Raw genomic sequence first — 17186 nt, 5'->3', positions numbered from 1 at the left:
TAGTTTCCTCTCATGTGAGCACAAACACATGCGCGTATGCTGTACTTGAGATAGGGCAGGTTGAGCAGGGTGTCGCAGCCAATTTAGTTTACATCTTAACCCTTGCTTGTACACAGTTTTGACTCGCGATCTGTGACTTGCTAGCTCTGGCTGGCTAGCTGTGACTCACAAGCTGTGCCTGAGTAGCTGTGACTCACATATAACCTATAATTAGAGGCTGTTGGGCTATATTATAAAGGAAAGTAGTTTTATAACTAGTTGTAATCATGTCCATCTATCTCGGTATCAAAGCTGTGATAGTTAAGTGCATTATCATGTGAGCCACTGTAAACACTAAATTACGAACAAGTTTGTTAATAGCTAAATGAAATGACTTCTGAGGCGACTGTCTGGGGCTCTGTCGATATCCTTAGATGTTAGTTGTTGTGGTGAGCTCAGGTCTTACAGGTTCTCGTCACAATTGTGTGGAAAACAAACTTTCATTTCTGCACGCTGGTCATAAAATTTCCAAATGTAGTTACAACGTCATGAGCCAGTAAGTTTCAGCACAGCACACAGTAGTCATGAGGATGGAGGCTGATTTGGAACTGATCCTTTCTACAAAAGTGACCTCGATAATACTATTGATTAACAACCCAGCAAACGCAGACGTTCTTCCAGATTAGCTGTGACTGTGTAAACGATGCTCTTAAAAGTCTGGCGAACATACAGGAAAAGAGATGGAGCAGCTATGAATGTAACACGGTGTGTGTTCATGGCGTGTGTGAGTTGTTTTTATGCTCATGTTTTCCACTCCAGTGTCCTTGCACTGAAAGAAAAAGGAACATGCCCAGACATGTCTTTCCCTTTCACACAACCTCTCTCTCTTTCTCTCTCTCTCTCTCTCCTTCAGCTGGGGCAGCAGCGCTCCATAACCCATTTACAGTATGTCGCGTGGCCAGATCATGGGGTCCCGGACGAGCCTTCAGACTTTCTGGATTTTATTCGGGCAGTGAGGAACAAGCGAAGAGACACAGAGCCGCTTATGGTCCACTGCAGGTGAAACACACACAAACACCACACACACACACACACACACATATACTAGCACACATGCATACAGTAAGACATACACACAGTCACGTGGTAACACCCACACTAACTCTCACAAACATACTTGGACACCCTAACACAAAGTAACCTGTCCATATACTAATACAGATGCACTAAATTACACCCTTAAGCAAACTGTGTGACAACATTTCCTGCAGTGCTGGGATTGGGCGGACAGGTGTGCTCATCACCATGGAGACGGCCCTGGTCCTGATGGAGGCAGGCCAGCCAGTGTATCCTCTAGAGATTGTCACTACACTGAGAGAGCAAAGACCCATGATGGTCCAGACCTCGGTACACACACACACACACACACACACACACACACACTAATTATGTACACACATTCTTATTCTCTGCACTAGTAGATTTACAAATTCAAATTCTGTTCACTGCTGCAGGACACTTTTATCAGTGTGTGTGTGTGTGTGTGTGTACGTGCGGCGTGGGGGTGTGGGGGCTGTGTGGGTGTTTGAATTTATTTTTCAGTGCCAGTTCAGCTTTGTGTGCGAGGCCATCCTGCGTGTGTACCGTGAGCGATTCACACACAGCCAAACCAGCAGCAGCTGACAGAGAGTGGACAGGAGGCACGGAGATGAATACAGACGTGGGGAAAGACAAACAAAAGGCACATTAGGGACGACAGAAGCTCCACCATGAGAGAGAGAGAGAGAGAGAGAGAGAGAGAGAGAGAGAGAGAGAGAGAGAGAGAGAGAGAGAGAGACCTTTCCCAGTTTCTCAGCTCTGCTCCTGATAGGAGAGGGATACAGGATGCAGGCAAAGTGGGTGTGTAAGTTGAACCAAGAGAACAGAAAGCTGGAGAGAAGGACACACATGGCCTCCTCCTCCTCTTAACTGAAGTGACCGGGTTCTGGCCCCCGGACCGGCCCGGCTCTGCGGCCTCACCGGGCCTCGTCGCCACCGTGTCTCTCCACTCGCTTTCATATCACATGTTAAGCTGCTTTGTGAGGGTCATAGTGCAACTGACGTCCGAGGTGACGCCACAACTCTCAGTTTTGCTCGTTCACTTTGTCACCAACATTTCTGCTGCCACTTCTGCTAGTTAGGAGGTGAGCATACATCGGTACCATTTTGAGAAAAACATTTGTTAACCCTTAACCCGGATTATCTGGTTTTCTGCAGGCCGGGCTCGTAAAATGTCATCACATATTCAATTAAGTATTAATAATAAAAATAATAACAATTTTTTATTGTCATATGTTCATGAGGAAATGGTTTGAACGGTGATCACCATTTATGGAAAAAGTACGTGAACCTCCCAGAAGAATGCAGTTCTGTCCAACCCTTTTGTTACCTGCTGCTCAGTGCAGATGTGGGAGGTGTGGGGAGGCCTACTGCATTCACGGTGGACGTGGTGATGGGTTACGGTCTCTTGTGCTTTGACTCCTGAGTCTTGGGTCATTTGACATTGTGACCTGAGATCATTTGGGTTTTACATCACATAGACACCTGGCATACTTTTGCAGAATTTCTTCATCCAACTTCAAATTGATTATTTATTTTTCACTCTGTGTCTGCATGCAGCATCCCACACCATGACCCCACACCACGACCCCCCACATCATGACACTGTCCACCCAGCAGGGTGTGAGTGTTGCTTGTGTCATGTTTGTGCCACATAACTGCTCCAGTAGCACAATGAAAGTCCCTGAAAATCAAAACACACCTTCATAATCCTCCTACATCTCCCACACCAACTCCTCCCATTCTTTTCCCATACCTACAAACTCCTCCCACTCTCCTCCCACACCCTCAAACTCCTCCCTCTCTCCTCCAATACCCTCAAACTCCTGGCACAACCTCAAATCCTCCCATTCTCCTCAAACTCCTCCCACTTCTTCAAACTCCTCCCATTCACACATGCTTCCCATGCTCCTCCCACACTCTTTCACCATATTTTCTGAAGTCCAATAAAGTCACTTTTGGTTTAGCTGTATTGCCCTTGAACACTTGCTGTGAAAAGCAGTTCACTAAAGCCATCTGTTTTTAGATGGCTACACCTGATTTTTCCAGCAGGCCACTATCCTAGACTAACACACTTTTTCAATTGGCAGTCTTATTGGGTTCACATTTTTCTCACTGTTGTACTTTAGTACAGCACAGGGTCAGGTTGGGGTTGCATGTTTTCAATGCCGGTGCACAACTGGCTTATCAAATTAAACAGCTTAGTTGTAGTTCAGTTGCATGGTGCAGATGACTCTGTGAAGGTGACGCTACCTGGATCATGGCTAATAGTGTCCTCACAACTGGGTACCTCACGTGACAAATACTTCTAAGCCTGTGTCATTCTACAGCATACAGACAAATGCACAAAACAGTAATAAACAGTAATGTTACTACAGTAATGAACTATAACCTGTATTAATAAATTACGGAATTGTTGCTTCAAGTGCTGTTACCTCATTTATGAAGAATGTGATTTAGAATCAGGTTGTAAAAGCGGTAATCCTTACTGGTCAAGAATGTGTTGTGAACGTGCCTTTATTAACGCGCTTGGCTCAGCGATAAAGGGAATTCAATGGAATAGACGCCAGTCATGGGTGGCGCAATGATAAACAAGTCGTAAGTAATACTGAGCCCTGGGTAACCAGCAGGTAGCGCTGCCTTGCGTACACTGACCCATGGCGAAAAAAAAGTTTGAGTGTTTCTCTGTGATTTCGCGCGTGCGCAGAACATGCTGCCTGGCCAGTTTCTCTGGATTACTTACCTGAAAGGTGCATCAGTTTCGGTCAATCGAGAAAAGGAAAATACCACGAGCAACAAGCGGGTATCGCCCACCGTCGGGCTCACGAACCTGAAACTAACCGGGACTTGGAGTTTGAGTGAGGTGCAAAAACCTTCCATACCGAAATAAAGATCGCGCTAGAGTGGGGGGGAGAGCTGGAACGCTCTTCGCGGCTTCTGCGCAAAGGCGAGCGGCAGGTGCGCGTCCGTTTGCCCCCGCGAGAGCAGCACTCCGGGGTGGGGAGCAGCCCGTTACAGGTCCGGGTCCCTCACTCACTGCATTGTGCAGGCAACTCCGGTTGTCGCCGCCTCCGTCGCAGCGGAGAGCTGAGAAACGACGGTACCCTTCTCTCGGAGCGTCGCCCGTCCGCGGTGCAGTCTCAGCAAATCTCAGCGTCGCTCTCGCAGGTTGATCTGAGCCCTTTTCGAAGATGATGGGCTTTTTGCGTAGAACCTTCAGCCTTCGATCACGGAGGCGCTTTCGGCCGTCGGATGAGCTTGATGGGAACGGTAGAGGCGCAAACACGGTGCTCCAGGCACACCAGCAGCAGGTGATCCACGCGCCCACGGTGGTAACCGGGGGCACCGTAGTGCACATCCCTGCGGCGGGTAATAGTAAAGCAGCCATAACCTGCAGAGTCCTGCTTCTTGATGGATCTGATGTCAGTGTTGAGTTACCGGTGAGTGGTTTTATACACTTCACCCTTTCCGTGTTTGTGTGTTAAGCATATGTGTAAGTGGAAAAATGGATACAAATCGATCTATGCAGATGAACACGAACAGATCTATTGGTTATAGAGTAGTAGGAAGACTGAAAGAGAGATAAACGGTTAAAAGTGACCACATTACCAGTGATTGCACTATTTGCCACACTATTACTATTCATTGCAAACTTTCACGTCGCTGTCAGATAAACTCTGTGCCTGGGTGGGTTTCCCGTCTGTCGGTTGCTTGGGTCCTGTCCCGGTATCGGAGGGTCTGACAGATGGTCCTCGTGTTTACTTCCTACCAACGGTGTGAGTTTACGCCGTCACACAACACCTTTGGGGACCTTCGCTAAGGTGGAGGAGGTAGGCTGGATTAAAGACGGCTCTGTTGGGTTTTGTAGGCTAGCAGGACACGTAGCGAGGTCACTGTAGGCTAAGTGTGTCTAAATTTGAATGATTTACATTTCAACTTTCTCTTCTCCGAGCCGAACCTAAAATAGTCTCTTAATCAAATGCATTACGTATTTCGTGTAATCGGGCGAGCATGCTTCCTGCGTACCACGTCGTGTTATATTACTTCCCTTTGCGCTATCGGTATGTGTTCGCTTGTGTGTGTGAACAGGGTGCCGTGGCAGTAGTTCCGGAAGATCGTGTTAGTTAGTGTAACATCTTTTCTGACATTCAGATGTCCACAAAGTCAAAACGAAGCCGACTTCATTCTAAGTATATTTTAACATGCACAAACAAATCATATCTTTGTTTGAAACATACGTTTACTAACGTAAATTCCTTCAGATAGCACAATATAAATATTAGTCATATAATTATTATTATTATAATTATTATTACACAAACAACCGTGTCGGGCAACAGCGTATTTGAGGAAAACAAACAAAAGAAACGCATATCATTGGCCCTTAGCCTCTCTTCGCTAATAAAGGCCAAAGGCACGCACCTGTGCGCGTGGTGCATTTTAGCGCCCGCGGGCTCGCGCTCGTGCGTCCCACGCGCACACGCAAGCTGTTCTAAATCAATATATTCAACAGTTGTCTGACAGACCCACTCTGGTAGTCCCAGAAGAGTACATAAAGCGTTTGCCAGGTATTAAAATCCAATTGCAGCTGGAACATTTCATTTGAGTTATGACTCAAGTTTAGAACTTAGGAACTATAAAAGTTAAAGGAGCAATTCTTTAGCCTCACGCACTGACAAATAATTTGTCTAATGTTATTAATCAGATTACGACTGCACAACACTCCAAATCATCCCAGCCTCTGCTCTCGGATTACCCATCTAGATTGTTAACTAATATTTTCACCTCAGATGTTGAATTAATGTTGTTGCACTGTAATACGTATGTCTTCAAGTACCCTATTAGAATGAATACATATTTGAATATTTTGTTGGCCTGTCTATAAAATGTAATTACAGTACAAGCACACCAGGAAGGCTTTTCAGAATGGCTTTTTTGTTTGTGTGCTATTTAAACTGCAAGTGCAGGTGTTTGCAATTCTTATTTGGGTCTTGGTTAAGAGCCCATTCCATATGCCAACTGCCTGACGGACGTCATACTGATAACAGTAGGCTATATGCTATCTGTCATCTTAGGACAACGCTGACAATTCTCTTCCTCTCGAGCATACACTTACTGTTTAAATACTGTATAAACCAGCCCCATGTAGTGGTTTACTAAAAACCACAACATCGTATTAACACCTTGTAAAGTTTTTTTTAAGTGATCAGCTGCCTGTATTGGACCGTTCGCTAATATCAGTTTTTCATTCAGTCCGTTTGCGCCCTGACCGGTCGAACCAGTGGCCTTTCGTATTGTATCAACGAATATTTGAGACCATGGAGAGAAAATAACAAACCACCTTGTTCCACCTTTCTACCGTGGCTGAGTCAAACGGTCGTGGTTTCCACAACGAAACCGTCTTACATAACTTGGTCAAGCTTGGATAAACTCTCAGAGAGAGATCAGATTTTCTAATGAACTTGCAGCCTTCAGAAAGTCAAAGCTAAGGGGGAAAAAAAACTTCAGTCGCAGCCATTCGCACTGTAACGAGAATTTCTGCTTGAAGTGCAGGTGACGTTCGTGTGCGTTCCTACGCCTGTGCAAACATGTGTTTGCGTATCAAGGGGTTGAAGGTCAAACGAGGCACCAGCCAGGCACAAGGTAGTGAATAATAGCCACTCCCCCAGGGCGTGTCCCAAATCCAGCCTCCTGACAGGGTCGCTTGAGTTATTTTTACTTCAGCCTACATCTAGCGAACGTCTTGCAGATAGTTTTTGGGAGCCTTTCAAATGCACATATAACAATTTCCTTTACGTGTTTTGTATACCGCATTGCCTGGAACTGAATATGTTTTCAGATATGCTGTAATGCTAATTAATGATAAAAGTTAACGTAATGCGTTTTCAAGTTATTTTTAGATTTGATATTAGTTCGTCGCTTTATTTCAACAGCATCCTACCTGATTGTGATTGGCAGGAAGCTATTCACATATCTGCTGCCTATGCTTCATCACAATTGGTGCTGCCTGAGAGGCACACCTTCAGCCTGTCAGGCATGATAAAGAACATGGATCAATATTCATAAAGACTGTCACACTTTATTTATGTGTCAGATCCTAGCATATGAGCTTCCATGGCTGTATGCCATGGACATGTGTATAAGTAAGTGCCTTCAAATTGGATAGCAGATTGGATCAGACTAGCAGGACATCCTGTTTGACCAGTGTCATGGGGGCGGGCATATTTAGGATGATGTCATCATACCATAACACAGTGGTGGAAAGTATGAATGTTTTTTTCCCCTATGGGGACCCAGGACATGGTTTTATTATTATCATTGTTATGGTTTAGTTCCAACATAAAAGGCTCTAAAAGATAAACCAACCAAAGGGGGCACTCATGACACGGCTCCTCCCCAGCTCTGCCTGCGGCTTGGACGGCACCAAGCAAAAGGTCACAGTTCACATGAAGCTGTTCATGATGTTTATGCTGCATATGCTGTTTGGAAGTGAGGCCTGTGTGAGACTGTGTTGGGTTCCAAGTTGGATGTAGATAAATCAGAAGACTGAAGCAAGGCTCCGTCACCTCCGCCCTCACGCACGTCTTGGTAGAAGCTCTAATTCTGCAGCTTCACCCCGTCATTTCCCGTCACGCTCGCCCAGCGACGAACTGGGCCCTCTCATCTGCTGCCATCAAATTATATTTTATCTTCACGCCCCTCAGTACACTTTGGAAAAACAAATTCTTTTTCTTGCCTCATTTGTTAGTCCCACAGAGTGGAGCATGTGTGTGATGATGTCATGTTGTCCATGTAAATGTCTGTGGCAGGTGCATGCAGCCTGTGCCAGTCTGCACAGTGAGCGTGCCTGGTGCTCCCGGCTGAGCGTTTTCATCTGTGCTGCTTTGTGCTTTTGGTGCAGAAACATGCAAAGGGGCAGGAACTATTTGACCAGATCATGTACCACTTGGATCTGGTGGAAGCCGATTATTTTGGCCTGCAATTCATGGATCCGGAGCAGATTTCAGTGAGTATCGTTCTGTTTGTGTGTGTGTGTGAATGGGTTGGCTGTGTGTGTGTGTGTGTGTGTGTGTGTGTGTGTGTGTGTGTGTGTGTGTGTGTGTGGCTGGGTTGGCTGTGTGTGTGTGTGGGTGTGTGTGTGCATGTGGATGGGTTGGCCGTGTGCATGTGGATGGGTTGGCCGTGTGCGTGTGGGTGGGTTGGCCATGTGTGTGTGGGTGGGTTGGCTGTGTGTGTGTGTGTGTGTGTGTGTGTGGATGGGTTAGCTGTGTGTGTGTGGATGGGTTAACTGTGTGTGTGTGTGTGTGGATGGGTTGACTGTGTGTATGTGTGTGGATGGGTTAGTTGTGTGTGTGGGTTGGCGGTGTGTGTGTGTGGATGGGTGCGGTGTGTGTGTGTGTGGGCTGTGTGTGTGGGAGTTGGGTATTAAACAGAGTGAAAGGTACTGCACTTGAGGTTAAAAGTGTTTGTGAAAGAGCCAATCGACATCAATCAGAAATGCTGCAATTTAATTTAAACACTACTCATACTAATACCTTTCTCTCTCTCTCTCTCTCTCTCTCTCTCTCTCTCTCTCACTGTCTGTCTGTCTCTATCTCTCTCTCTCTCACTCACACACACTTCCCTATGTCTACTCCTCTATCTAAATCCTTTCAGCACTGGTTAGATGCAACCAAGCCCATAAAGAAGCAGATGACATGTAAGTACAACACACAGAGACGTTGCACAGGTATTGTGGAGTTGTGTGGTTGGGTCTTAGCTGGTGACCTTGTACTTGTTATCTCCTGTTGCTATGGTGATGAGTGTTATGAACGTCTAAGATTATTTACTCAGTGGGTGTGGTAGGGGTTGGTCCCAGCAGACCTCTGAAATACACGACCACAGCTGGCAACCACCGTAAATGGCAACATCAAACATAAACGTCCCGACGGGTCAAATCACCTGGTCATTGTTTCAGTAAGTGCTGCAGTCGATGTGAGGATTAGGGCTGTTGGTTTCAGGACTGACGTCCACTTATGTACTGAAAGCGTTGCCTCTGATTGGTGGAATGTTGCGTAACAAAGACGCTTTTGATGAAGCGAGTTCAAGACGATTTCTTCTGAAACCATCGCTGGAGTTTTGATCTTGTTGTAATGAGACACTGACCAGTGTTCAATGCAGGCTGAATTTTGATATGTTTTTTTTCATAGTTGACTTATTTTAGTGCTGCATTTTTTATGAGTAATACATGAGGAGCGTGTGTTGGGATTGCTCAGACGGCATAAATCTGTGATTATGTCAGCCATCGTGTCTAGGTAATGATCGCCGCATGGATCGTGAGTGCGTTCAGACCCTTCAGATTCGGTCTCTATGAAACGTGCTTACCGATGGCAGTGGGCTCGAGGTTCCTTCCTCTGTACGGCTCTCTGAGTGTTCCTGACTCATACTCTTAAGTGTCAGCAGACCCATGACTGTCTCTATGACAACTTAGTATGACCTTGGCTGTTATTTTTTATTTATTATTTCTTACCTCTTCTTGCCTTCAGTGTGTGTATACAGACGACTGACTGACTTAATTATTTGATGAAAATCTCCTATTGCCCACGAGATGTAATGGTCCAGGAGTGAAGCGTGCTTGTTAATTAAACCCCCTTTTCACACTCTTGCTTTCCTTTCAATTTCCTCTCTCTCCCTCTCTCTCTCTCTCAGATGGCCCTCCATACAGGTTGTTTTTCAGGGTGAAATTCTACTCCTCTGAGCCCAATAACCTCCATGAAGAGTTCACCAGGTAAAGAGCAGGGCTGCTTCGATTTCTTTTAATGCTTCACATGTAACCAAAAACGTCTCAGGTCATTTTCAAGATTTGGCTTTGTGGGAAAGTGTCTGCTTTGCAGGCTCAGGTTCAGTTTTGACTCATTGACTCTTTTTTTCCCTCCTTTCTTCAGCATAGTGCCTTTTGCTTTGTGATAAGACATAACCTGCAATGAGACCAGTGCACAAGCTCACAGACTGTCACAGACAGCCTGTAGTTACCAGAGTTTGAAATGACACGGCTGGTTGGAACAGCGCTGTGAGTTTGTAAAGTTTGCGGTTTGACACTTGTCGTCTTTTGACTGTGTTCTGCTTTAGGTACCTCTTTGTGCTGCAGCTGAGGCAAGATATTCTGTCCGGCAAGTAAGAAATGATGCACGCTGTGTGCACATCGCGCACCGTGGACACACATTGTGAACATGCACCACGCACACGAACCATTAACATGCTCACCACAGACACGCACTGTAAACACTCACACGTGGTTATAGGTTCTTAAATTTTGAAGAACATGTAATGCGGAATTAAACGTAGTCCAGTTAGGTCTATGGTGGTCCTTTGAGGAACCCCTAGGAAACAGTAAACTGAACATCCGCAGAATGTGAATGTTCTAAGATAGCAAGTACACACACACAGTTGTTGTTCCCCGAACCTGTTCTAGTCATTGGTTCGGTCTAGTATGTGGGTCCGGTGGGTCGCTGGTTCGGTCTGGTATGTGGTTCTGGGGGGTCGTTGGTTTGGTCTGGTATGTGGGTTCGGTGGGTCGCTGGTTGAGTCTGGTATGTGGGTCCGGGGGGTCGCTGGATCGGTCTGGTATGTGGGTTTGGTGGTTCACTGGTTTAGTCTGGTATGCTGGTCCGGTGGGTCACTGGTTCGGTCTGGTATGTGAGTCCAGTAGGTCGCTAGTTCGGTCTGGAATGTGGGTCCGGAGGGTCAATGGTTCGGTTTGGTATGTGGGTCCGGTGGGTCATTGGTTCGGTCTGGTATGTGGGTCCGGTGGGTCATTGGTTCGGTCTGGTATGTGGGTCCGTCCGGTGGGTCATTGGTTCGGTCTGGTATGTTGGTGCGGTGGGTCGCTGGTTCGGTCTGGTATGTGGGTCGGGTGGGTCGCTGGTTCGGTCTGGTATGTGGGTCGGGTGGGTCGCTGGTTCGGTCGGGTATGTGGGTCCGGTGGGTCGCTGGTTCGGTCTGGTATGTGGGTCCGGTGGGTCGCTGGTTCGGTCTGGTATGTGGGTCCGGTGAGTCGCTGGTTCGGTCTGGTATGTGGGTTCGGTGGGTCGCTGGTTCGGTCTGGTATGTGGGTCCGGTGGGTCGCTGGTTCGGTCTGGTATGTGGGTCCGGTCCCCAGGGTGCTGCTCTCTTCTCTTAATAAAAAACCCTGATGAGAATCAACACTGACTTCTAATTTAAGACCATCGACACACTTTCCCACACAAGGGTTACATTCTTACACTTTTTGTGCCTCTTTCTATTACGCACGCACACACACACACACACACACAACACACACACACGCACGCACGCACGCACACACAAACAAACAGACACACATTCATCTTTGTTTTAAAATGATGAAAAACAAATTGACCTCCAGTAGTCAAAAGGTGTAGTTTAAAAACACAGTTCTACACTGTTGTAATGCATGAATAAAACCTTCCTTTTCCTTGAGCAGGTTAAAGTGTCCATATGATGTTTCTGTGGAGCTTGGGGCTTATTGCCTACAGAGTGAGTTCTTATATGTGTCTGTATGCATTTGTATGTGTGTGTATTATCTGTGTGTTTTCTGTGTATTTACAACAAGGTTTTTGCTGTCATAATTACTCTGGGGGTGTGTGTGTACATGTGCGTGCATGTGTTTTTGTGTGTGTGTGTGTGTGTGTGTGTGTGTGTGTGTATGCATGCGTGTGTATGCATGCGTGTGTGTGTGTGTGTGTGTGTGTGTGTGTGTGTGTGTGTGTGTGTGCGCATGCACAGGTGAGCTGGGAGACTGTGACCCACTGGAACACTTTCCACTGCTTGTATCAGAGTTCCGTTTCTCACCCAAGCAGACAGAGATGATGGAAGCAGATATTTATCGCAAGTGGGCTGAGTGCAGGTGAGCTCGAAAGGGGCACATTCCCATTAGATTCCCATTAGATTCCCATTAGATTCCCATTAGATTGCCATTATATTCCCATTTGATTCCCATTACATTCCCATTAGATTCCTATTTGATTTCCAGTGCATTTCCACTACATTACTATTAGAGCTGTGGAGCTCGTTCAGTGTTTTTTCTCACTGGTCTGTTTGTTTGTCTGAGGCTCTGTGTGCGTGGGAATCCTGGCACTGATTAACGTTTCACAGAGTCATTCTCACTGCATCAGATTAGCACACCCTTACTGACCAGTGATAATCCTATTGACAGACACACACACACACACACACACACCTTTCATAGAAGGGCCAAAAGATGAGTCCACAATTCATGTGTAGTTTTGGTTAAATCTCTGACTGGTAAATTAATGTACAAATGTGTAATCTGATCAAGCCAAGACCTAGCTGTTCAAGAATAGCAGATAAAGTGTAAGTGTGTGTGTGTGTGTGTGTGTGTGTGTGTGTGTGTGTGTGTGTGTGTGTGTGTGTGTGTGTGTGTGTGTGTGTGTGTGCGCGCATGTGAGAGAGAGTCCTGATGGGATTTTCGATAGTTCAGTAAAGATTTTCATCAAATATTCAAATCATTCACAGTATGGAGACACACATTCATGCTCTTCTTACTCTTAGATTGTTTTTCTCAGGTGAAACACATAAATGCTATAGGGAATATTATAGTTATATTCTAAGAATATATATCCTAAGAAAATGAAGGGTTTTGCATTAGATTGTAGCTGGTATCAAACAGATTTAGTCAACATCATCATGTTTGGACCGTTCAGTGCCTTGTTTGTTCAGTGCCAAAGCGTCGTAGTTTTAAGATTATCTTAAATGTGAGTGCTCAATGTAATAGTCACTCTACCATTTAATGGTGATATTTTTGTTGAGATACTTTTTGTCAAAGCCAGCCTAGATCTGTCCCTGCATAGAGTAGAATGGGTGTCATATCTCAGGTCAGCCGAGAGAGGATATTTGAACATGGCAGATCTAGGAGCCACTAAATAAGCAGGGACGTGAGATTGGTATAAGGAAGATATGTATTATTCAGAAGTGTCCTTCAGCCCCCAGCTGCTTTACAACTGAATATCAGATGCAGACAAGTCTGTGTAGTGCGAAGTAATCAAAGGAACCCAAAAGCAGCTATCACAACTACAAAAAAGATCTTCACAACCACTACAAAATAAAAGTTCCATTTGACAAAATGCAAACCGTTTTTAGTTTATTTTGAAAACTAAGATGGTCAGTTATGTTAACAATTAAGAATTTACTCTAATTTCCTACAGAGTAATTTTAATATAACCCATTATTTTTATGCGGGGATGAAATAGAGAGATATGACGGAGGGATTAAAAACTCGTCTTTTTGAGTTACGGAATCTGTCTAGAATGGTTTAGTCTATCAGCTGCATGATGAGATTATTAATGCAGATGTGCTTGTCAGAGCACCAAGAAAACTGACAGAAAACAGAGGATGAACAGAAGCTTGGAGTTCTTAAACAGCAGATGTCTCCTTTTATCTGGACATAAGGGCTTGGTTAAAGTGGTTCTTAATCTGTAATGGCTTGTGTAAAATATTAATTTTCTTAAAGTGTAGAAAGTTCGTCTCTGGCAATAAACTGCTTTCAGAGGGAATCTCTGTGTGTGTGTGTGTGTGTGTGTGTGTGTGTGTGTGTGTGTGTGTGTGTGTGTGTCTGTCTGTCTGTGTCCCTGTGTGTATACGTGTGTGTGTGCAAAGGTGCCCTTCGGTCTGTCTGTCTGTCTCTGTTGTTTGGACTGCCTGTCTGTTGCTTGGTCTATCTGGAGGTCTGTCTCTTTCTTACTTGATCTGTCTGTCTGTTTCTTACTTGATCTGTCTGTCTGTCTGTCTGCCTGCCTGTCTGTGCCTCACACTGTTCATGTCTTCATCAGGGGAATGAGCCCATCACAGGCAGAGCTGAATTTTCTGAATAAGTGCAAGTGGCTGGAGATGTACGGAGTGGATATGCACTTTGTGAAGGTGAGAGCACACCCACAAACACCACACACCCACACAAACACCCTCAAACACCGCACACACCCACACAAACACCCACACACCCATGAACACCGCATACCTACGAACACCACACACCCACGAACACACCCACAAACACCGCACACGCACTAACATACCCACAAACACCGCCCGCCCACAAACACGCCCACTAACACCGCACACCCACTAACACGCCCACTAACAATGTACACTGAGCTAAACCCGACACCCACTGACACTGCATATCCAGCTAATTAGGCACACCCGGTAACACCGCATAGCTTGTTAGACAATCCACCACAAGAACACGCCAGCAGTGTTAACAGTGCTTTGAGAAACTGTGTGAGTGCATGTGTGCATGCAGGCATATGTGTGTGTGTGTGTTAGCACACGTCCACATGTCTTTGTGTGTGTTCAGGGCCGTGATGGGGGAGAGTATGCACTGGGTCTTACTCCAACTGGAATTCTGGTGTTTGAAAAGTCCAATAAAATCGGTCTCTTCTTCTGGTGAGCAACCCTTCATGTGCTGGGAAGAATGACCTCTCACCTTTAGCCTTTTGTTTTTGGTCGTTGTTTTGGTTGCTTCAATAATATTACTTTGTTTCAAGGCCTAAAATCACACGTCTGGACTTTAAGAGAAACAGGCTGACACTAGTGGTAGTGGAAGATGATGAGAAGGTAAGTGTGCCCTTTATACACACACACACACACACACACACACACACACACACACACACACACCATGCATGAAAACAAGAATGTACATATACACATTTAGGACGTTAAATTATGTGAAAAGATTGTGTGTGTGTGTGTGTGTGTGTGTGTGTGTGTGTGTGTGTGTGTGTGTGTGTGTGTGTGTGTGTGTGTGTGTGTGTGTGTGTGTATGAATCGTGTGCGTGTGTGTGTGTGTGTCTGCGTGTACGTGCAGGGCCGTGAGCAGGAGCACACGTTTGTGTTTCAACTCTCCAGTTCTCACACGTGTAAGGAACTGTGGAAGTGTGCCGTGGAGAGTCACGCCTTCTTCCGTCTGAGACAGCCCACCCACACTAAGAGCAGCCGTAGTGACTTCACACGTTTGGGCTCACGTTTCCGTTTCAGGTACACACACGTGCATATGAACCTTAGCCAGGATTGGTTCAGACTGCCTGTTCAGACACGGCTGCTGTAATTGTTGTTTTTTTCTAGTGGGCGGACCGAGTACCAGGCCACTCACTCAGGCAGGCTGAGGAGGGCCAGCACGTTCGAGAGGCGACCCAGCAAAAGATACCCATCCAGAACCCAGTCGCTAGGCAAGGGTGAGCAGAGAGCCTCAGACACCCCCACACCATTGACTGAAGTTCAGTACTGCGTGAGACATGAGTTAAAGCACAGAATTGTAATGCTTGATTCATCATACATAAGCATGATTCAAAACTCGCCACACACTTGCCACTGAAGTCATGCATTGCACTTAAACCATCTGGCCATTTGCATCTTGCGAGCATGACATCTGGCAATTTAATCCTCCAAGACTCAACGGCAGGACTGCAGGGTGTTTGAATATCGGGTGGCTTACGATGTTTTTGCTTCTTACAGCCATCACTCCAGCAAAGCACTCGCATCAGAGGTGAGTGGGTAGACTCTTGATTAGTTATGTGGCAATGAATCTGCATTTAGCGGGAGAGTGACGGCACTTCTTCTGGTGAGCTGAGTGTGTTATGTCTGTCTGCAGTGGCCAGCCAAGCCCTGAACGCAACCTGAAACCGGTACGCTTCACTTCCTGTCTCACCCTCCACTTCCTGTCTCACCCTGAACAAATGGACAGGTGGTGGTTGGATGGGGTAGTGAATCTCAATGTTTAGTGAAAGATTTATATTTGTAATTAATACTTTTACTGTTAATAGTCTGTAGTATGACTTTTTAGTTTCAAGTCACTGAATGCTTATTTGTTTGCTTTTTTTAAGTATCAACACAACATTCCTATTGGTCAGGAGCCCTGGACAAGGACCCACCCTCCCACTTTGACACCACCCCTCTACATACAGCCGACTGAACTGGGACACACCCCTCCACCTCACAGGTGAACAGTGCACACCCTCTGAATTCATCCATCTGAACATCCATATTTAAAAGCTACAAAGCTTTCAGGTTTCACTGATGTCTTATGTGTTGACATTTTTAAGTCATTTGGACGCAAACTTAGTTGTTAGGGTTTGCATGTATCTGTTTCGTTATGTGTATGTTTGTGTGTGTGTGTGTGTGTGTGTATGTGTGTGGTATAGACCACCCTATGCAGACAGACCCCCTGTGAGCACTGTGGTACCAAACACCAGGCTGGTGTCTGAGCAGGTCAGCAGGAGTGTGTCTGTGATATACAAAGACAAAGTAATGACTGCACTCTGAGTGCATCCGCAGATGTAGCCCCGCCCCCCAAAGAGGAGGAGAGCACTGAGCCAACCACATGGCCCCGCCCAATCACATCAACACATCTCCATCTATCGGCGTGCAGTCACATCCTACCCACTGGAATCCAGCTGATCCTATATGCACCCATCTATCCATCCATCCATCTATCCATCCATCGCATGTGATCGTTTGACTGGACTCATCAAACCACCTCCTGCACATCCATGCTCTCAGTTACAGGGCCGTGGAGAGGATGCAGCCCTTGTGTGTTTGTCTTGAACTCTTTGTCCTGGACTATTTTCCCTGGACCGTTTGTCTTGGATTGTTTGTACTGGACTGTTTGTCCTGGAATTTAGCGTGTTGCGTTTTGATGATCCGTTTGTTCCCAGTGATGAATAGGAAATGTCACTGAAAGCTGCGATGACTTAGTTAAAACACACAGCGTATTCATAGTTTCAATGGATTTCCAAGTAGTGCATATTTTAATATTTTAACTGCATCGACACACACCATTGTGTTGAGGCTTACAGAACGAACCCAGACGTTTGTGTGTATGAACGTATTTGCGTAGGCATCACGAGAGGACGTCATATGAGATCGATGCCTTATTGTTTACAAGTACTAAGCATTCAGTCACAGCAGTTAGTCAGTACGTGTTATTCAGTACGTGACCATGCCTTAACAGACGTTTGCAATAGTGATCCATTTATGCTGCTTCTGATCCCTTCATTGCCTTTTGATTGATAGTAAATCTATTAAAAGGTGTTTGTGGCTGTCAAAGGATTTAT

General features: G+C 45.8%; 2 protein-coding genes across 9 annotated transcripts in view; both read left to right on the top strand.

Annotated features, from left to right (window-relative positions):
• Positions 1–3502, top strand: part of ptpn3 (protein tyrosine phosphatase non-receptor type 3) — a 34275-nt gene extending 30773 nt beyond the window's left edge. For all 6 annotated transcript variants that reach the window (XM_077012714.1, XM_077012713.1, XM_077012712.1 and 3 more), the window contains 3 exons: positions 893–1038; positions 1251–1386; positions 1582–3502. In XM_077012714.1, the coding sequence (XP_076868829.1) occupies positions 893–1038; positions 1251–1386; positions 1582–1662 (363 nt within the window). In that variant the 3' untranslated portion in view covers positions 1663–3502. The remainder of the gene's footprint in view (positions 1–892; positions 1039–1250; positions 1387–1581) is intronic.
• Positions 3503–3733: 231 nt separating this feature from the next.
• The window catches only part of epb41l4b (erythrocyte membrane protein band 4.1 like 4B), a 34699-nt gene continuing 21246 nt past the window's right edge, over positions 3734–17186 (top strand). For 2 of the 3 annotated variants that reach the window (XM_077012721.1, XM_077012720.1), the window contains exons 1-15: positions 3735–4517; positions 7979–8083; positions 8734–8776; positions 9766–9844; positions 10186–10230; positions 11540–11592; positions 11842–11962; positions 13905–13992; positions 14429–14517; positions 14619–14688; positions 14942–15111; positions 15199–15308; positions 15589–15619; positions 15725–15758; positions 15957–16072. In XM_077012721.1, coding sequence (XP_076868836.1) covers positions 4269–4517; positions 7979–8083; positions 8734–8776; positions 9766–9844; positions 10186–10230; positions 11540–11592; positions 11842–11962; positions 13905–13992; positions 14429–14517; positions 14619–14688; positions 14942–15111; positions 15199–15308; positions 15589–15619; positions 15725–15758; positions 15957–16072 — 1403 coding nt within the window. In that variant the 5' untranslated portion in view covers positions 3735–4268. Of the gene's footprint in view, positions 4518–7978; positions 8084–8733; positions 8777–9765; positions 9845–10185; positions 10231–11539; positions 11593–11841; positions 11963–13904; positions 13993–14428; positions 14518–14618; positions 14689–14941; positions 15112–15198; positions 15309–15588; positions 15620–15724; positions 15759–15956; positions 16073–17186 lie in introns of all 3 variants that reach the window. The other variant, XM_077012719.1, reaches the window with a different exon arrangement.

This window comes from Brachyhypopomus gauderio, chromosome 7 (assembly GCF_052324685.1).
Source record: "Brachyhypopomus gauderio isolate BG-103 chromosome 7, BGAUD_0.2, whole genome shotgun sequence".
NCBI lineage: Eukaryota > Metazoa > Chordata > Actinopteri > Gymnotiformes > Hypopomidae > Brachyhypopomus > Brachyhypopomus gauderio.
This window is presented reverse-complemented; position numbering and strand designations above follow the sequence as displayed.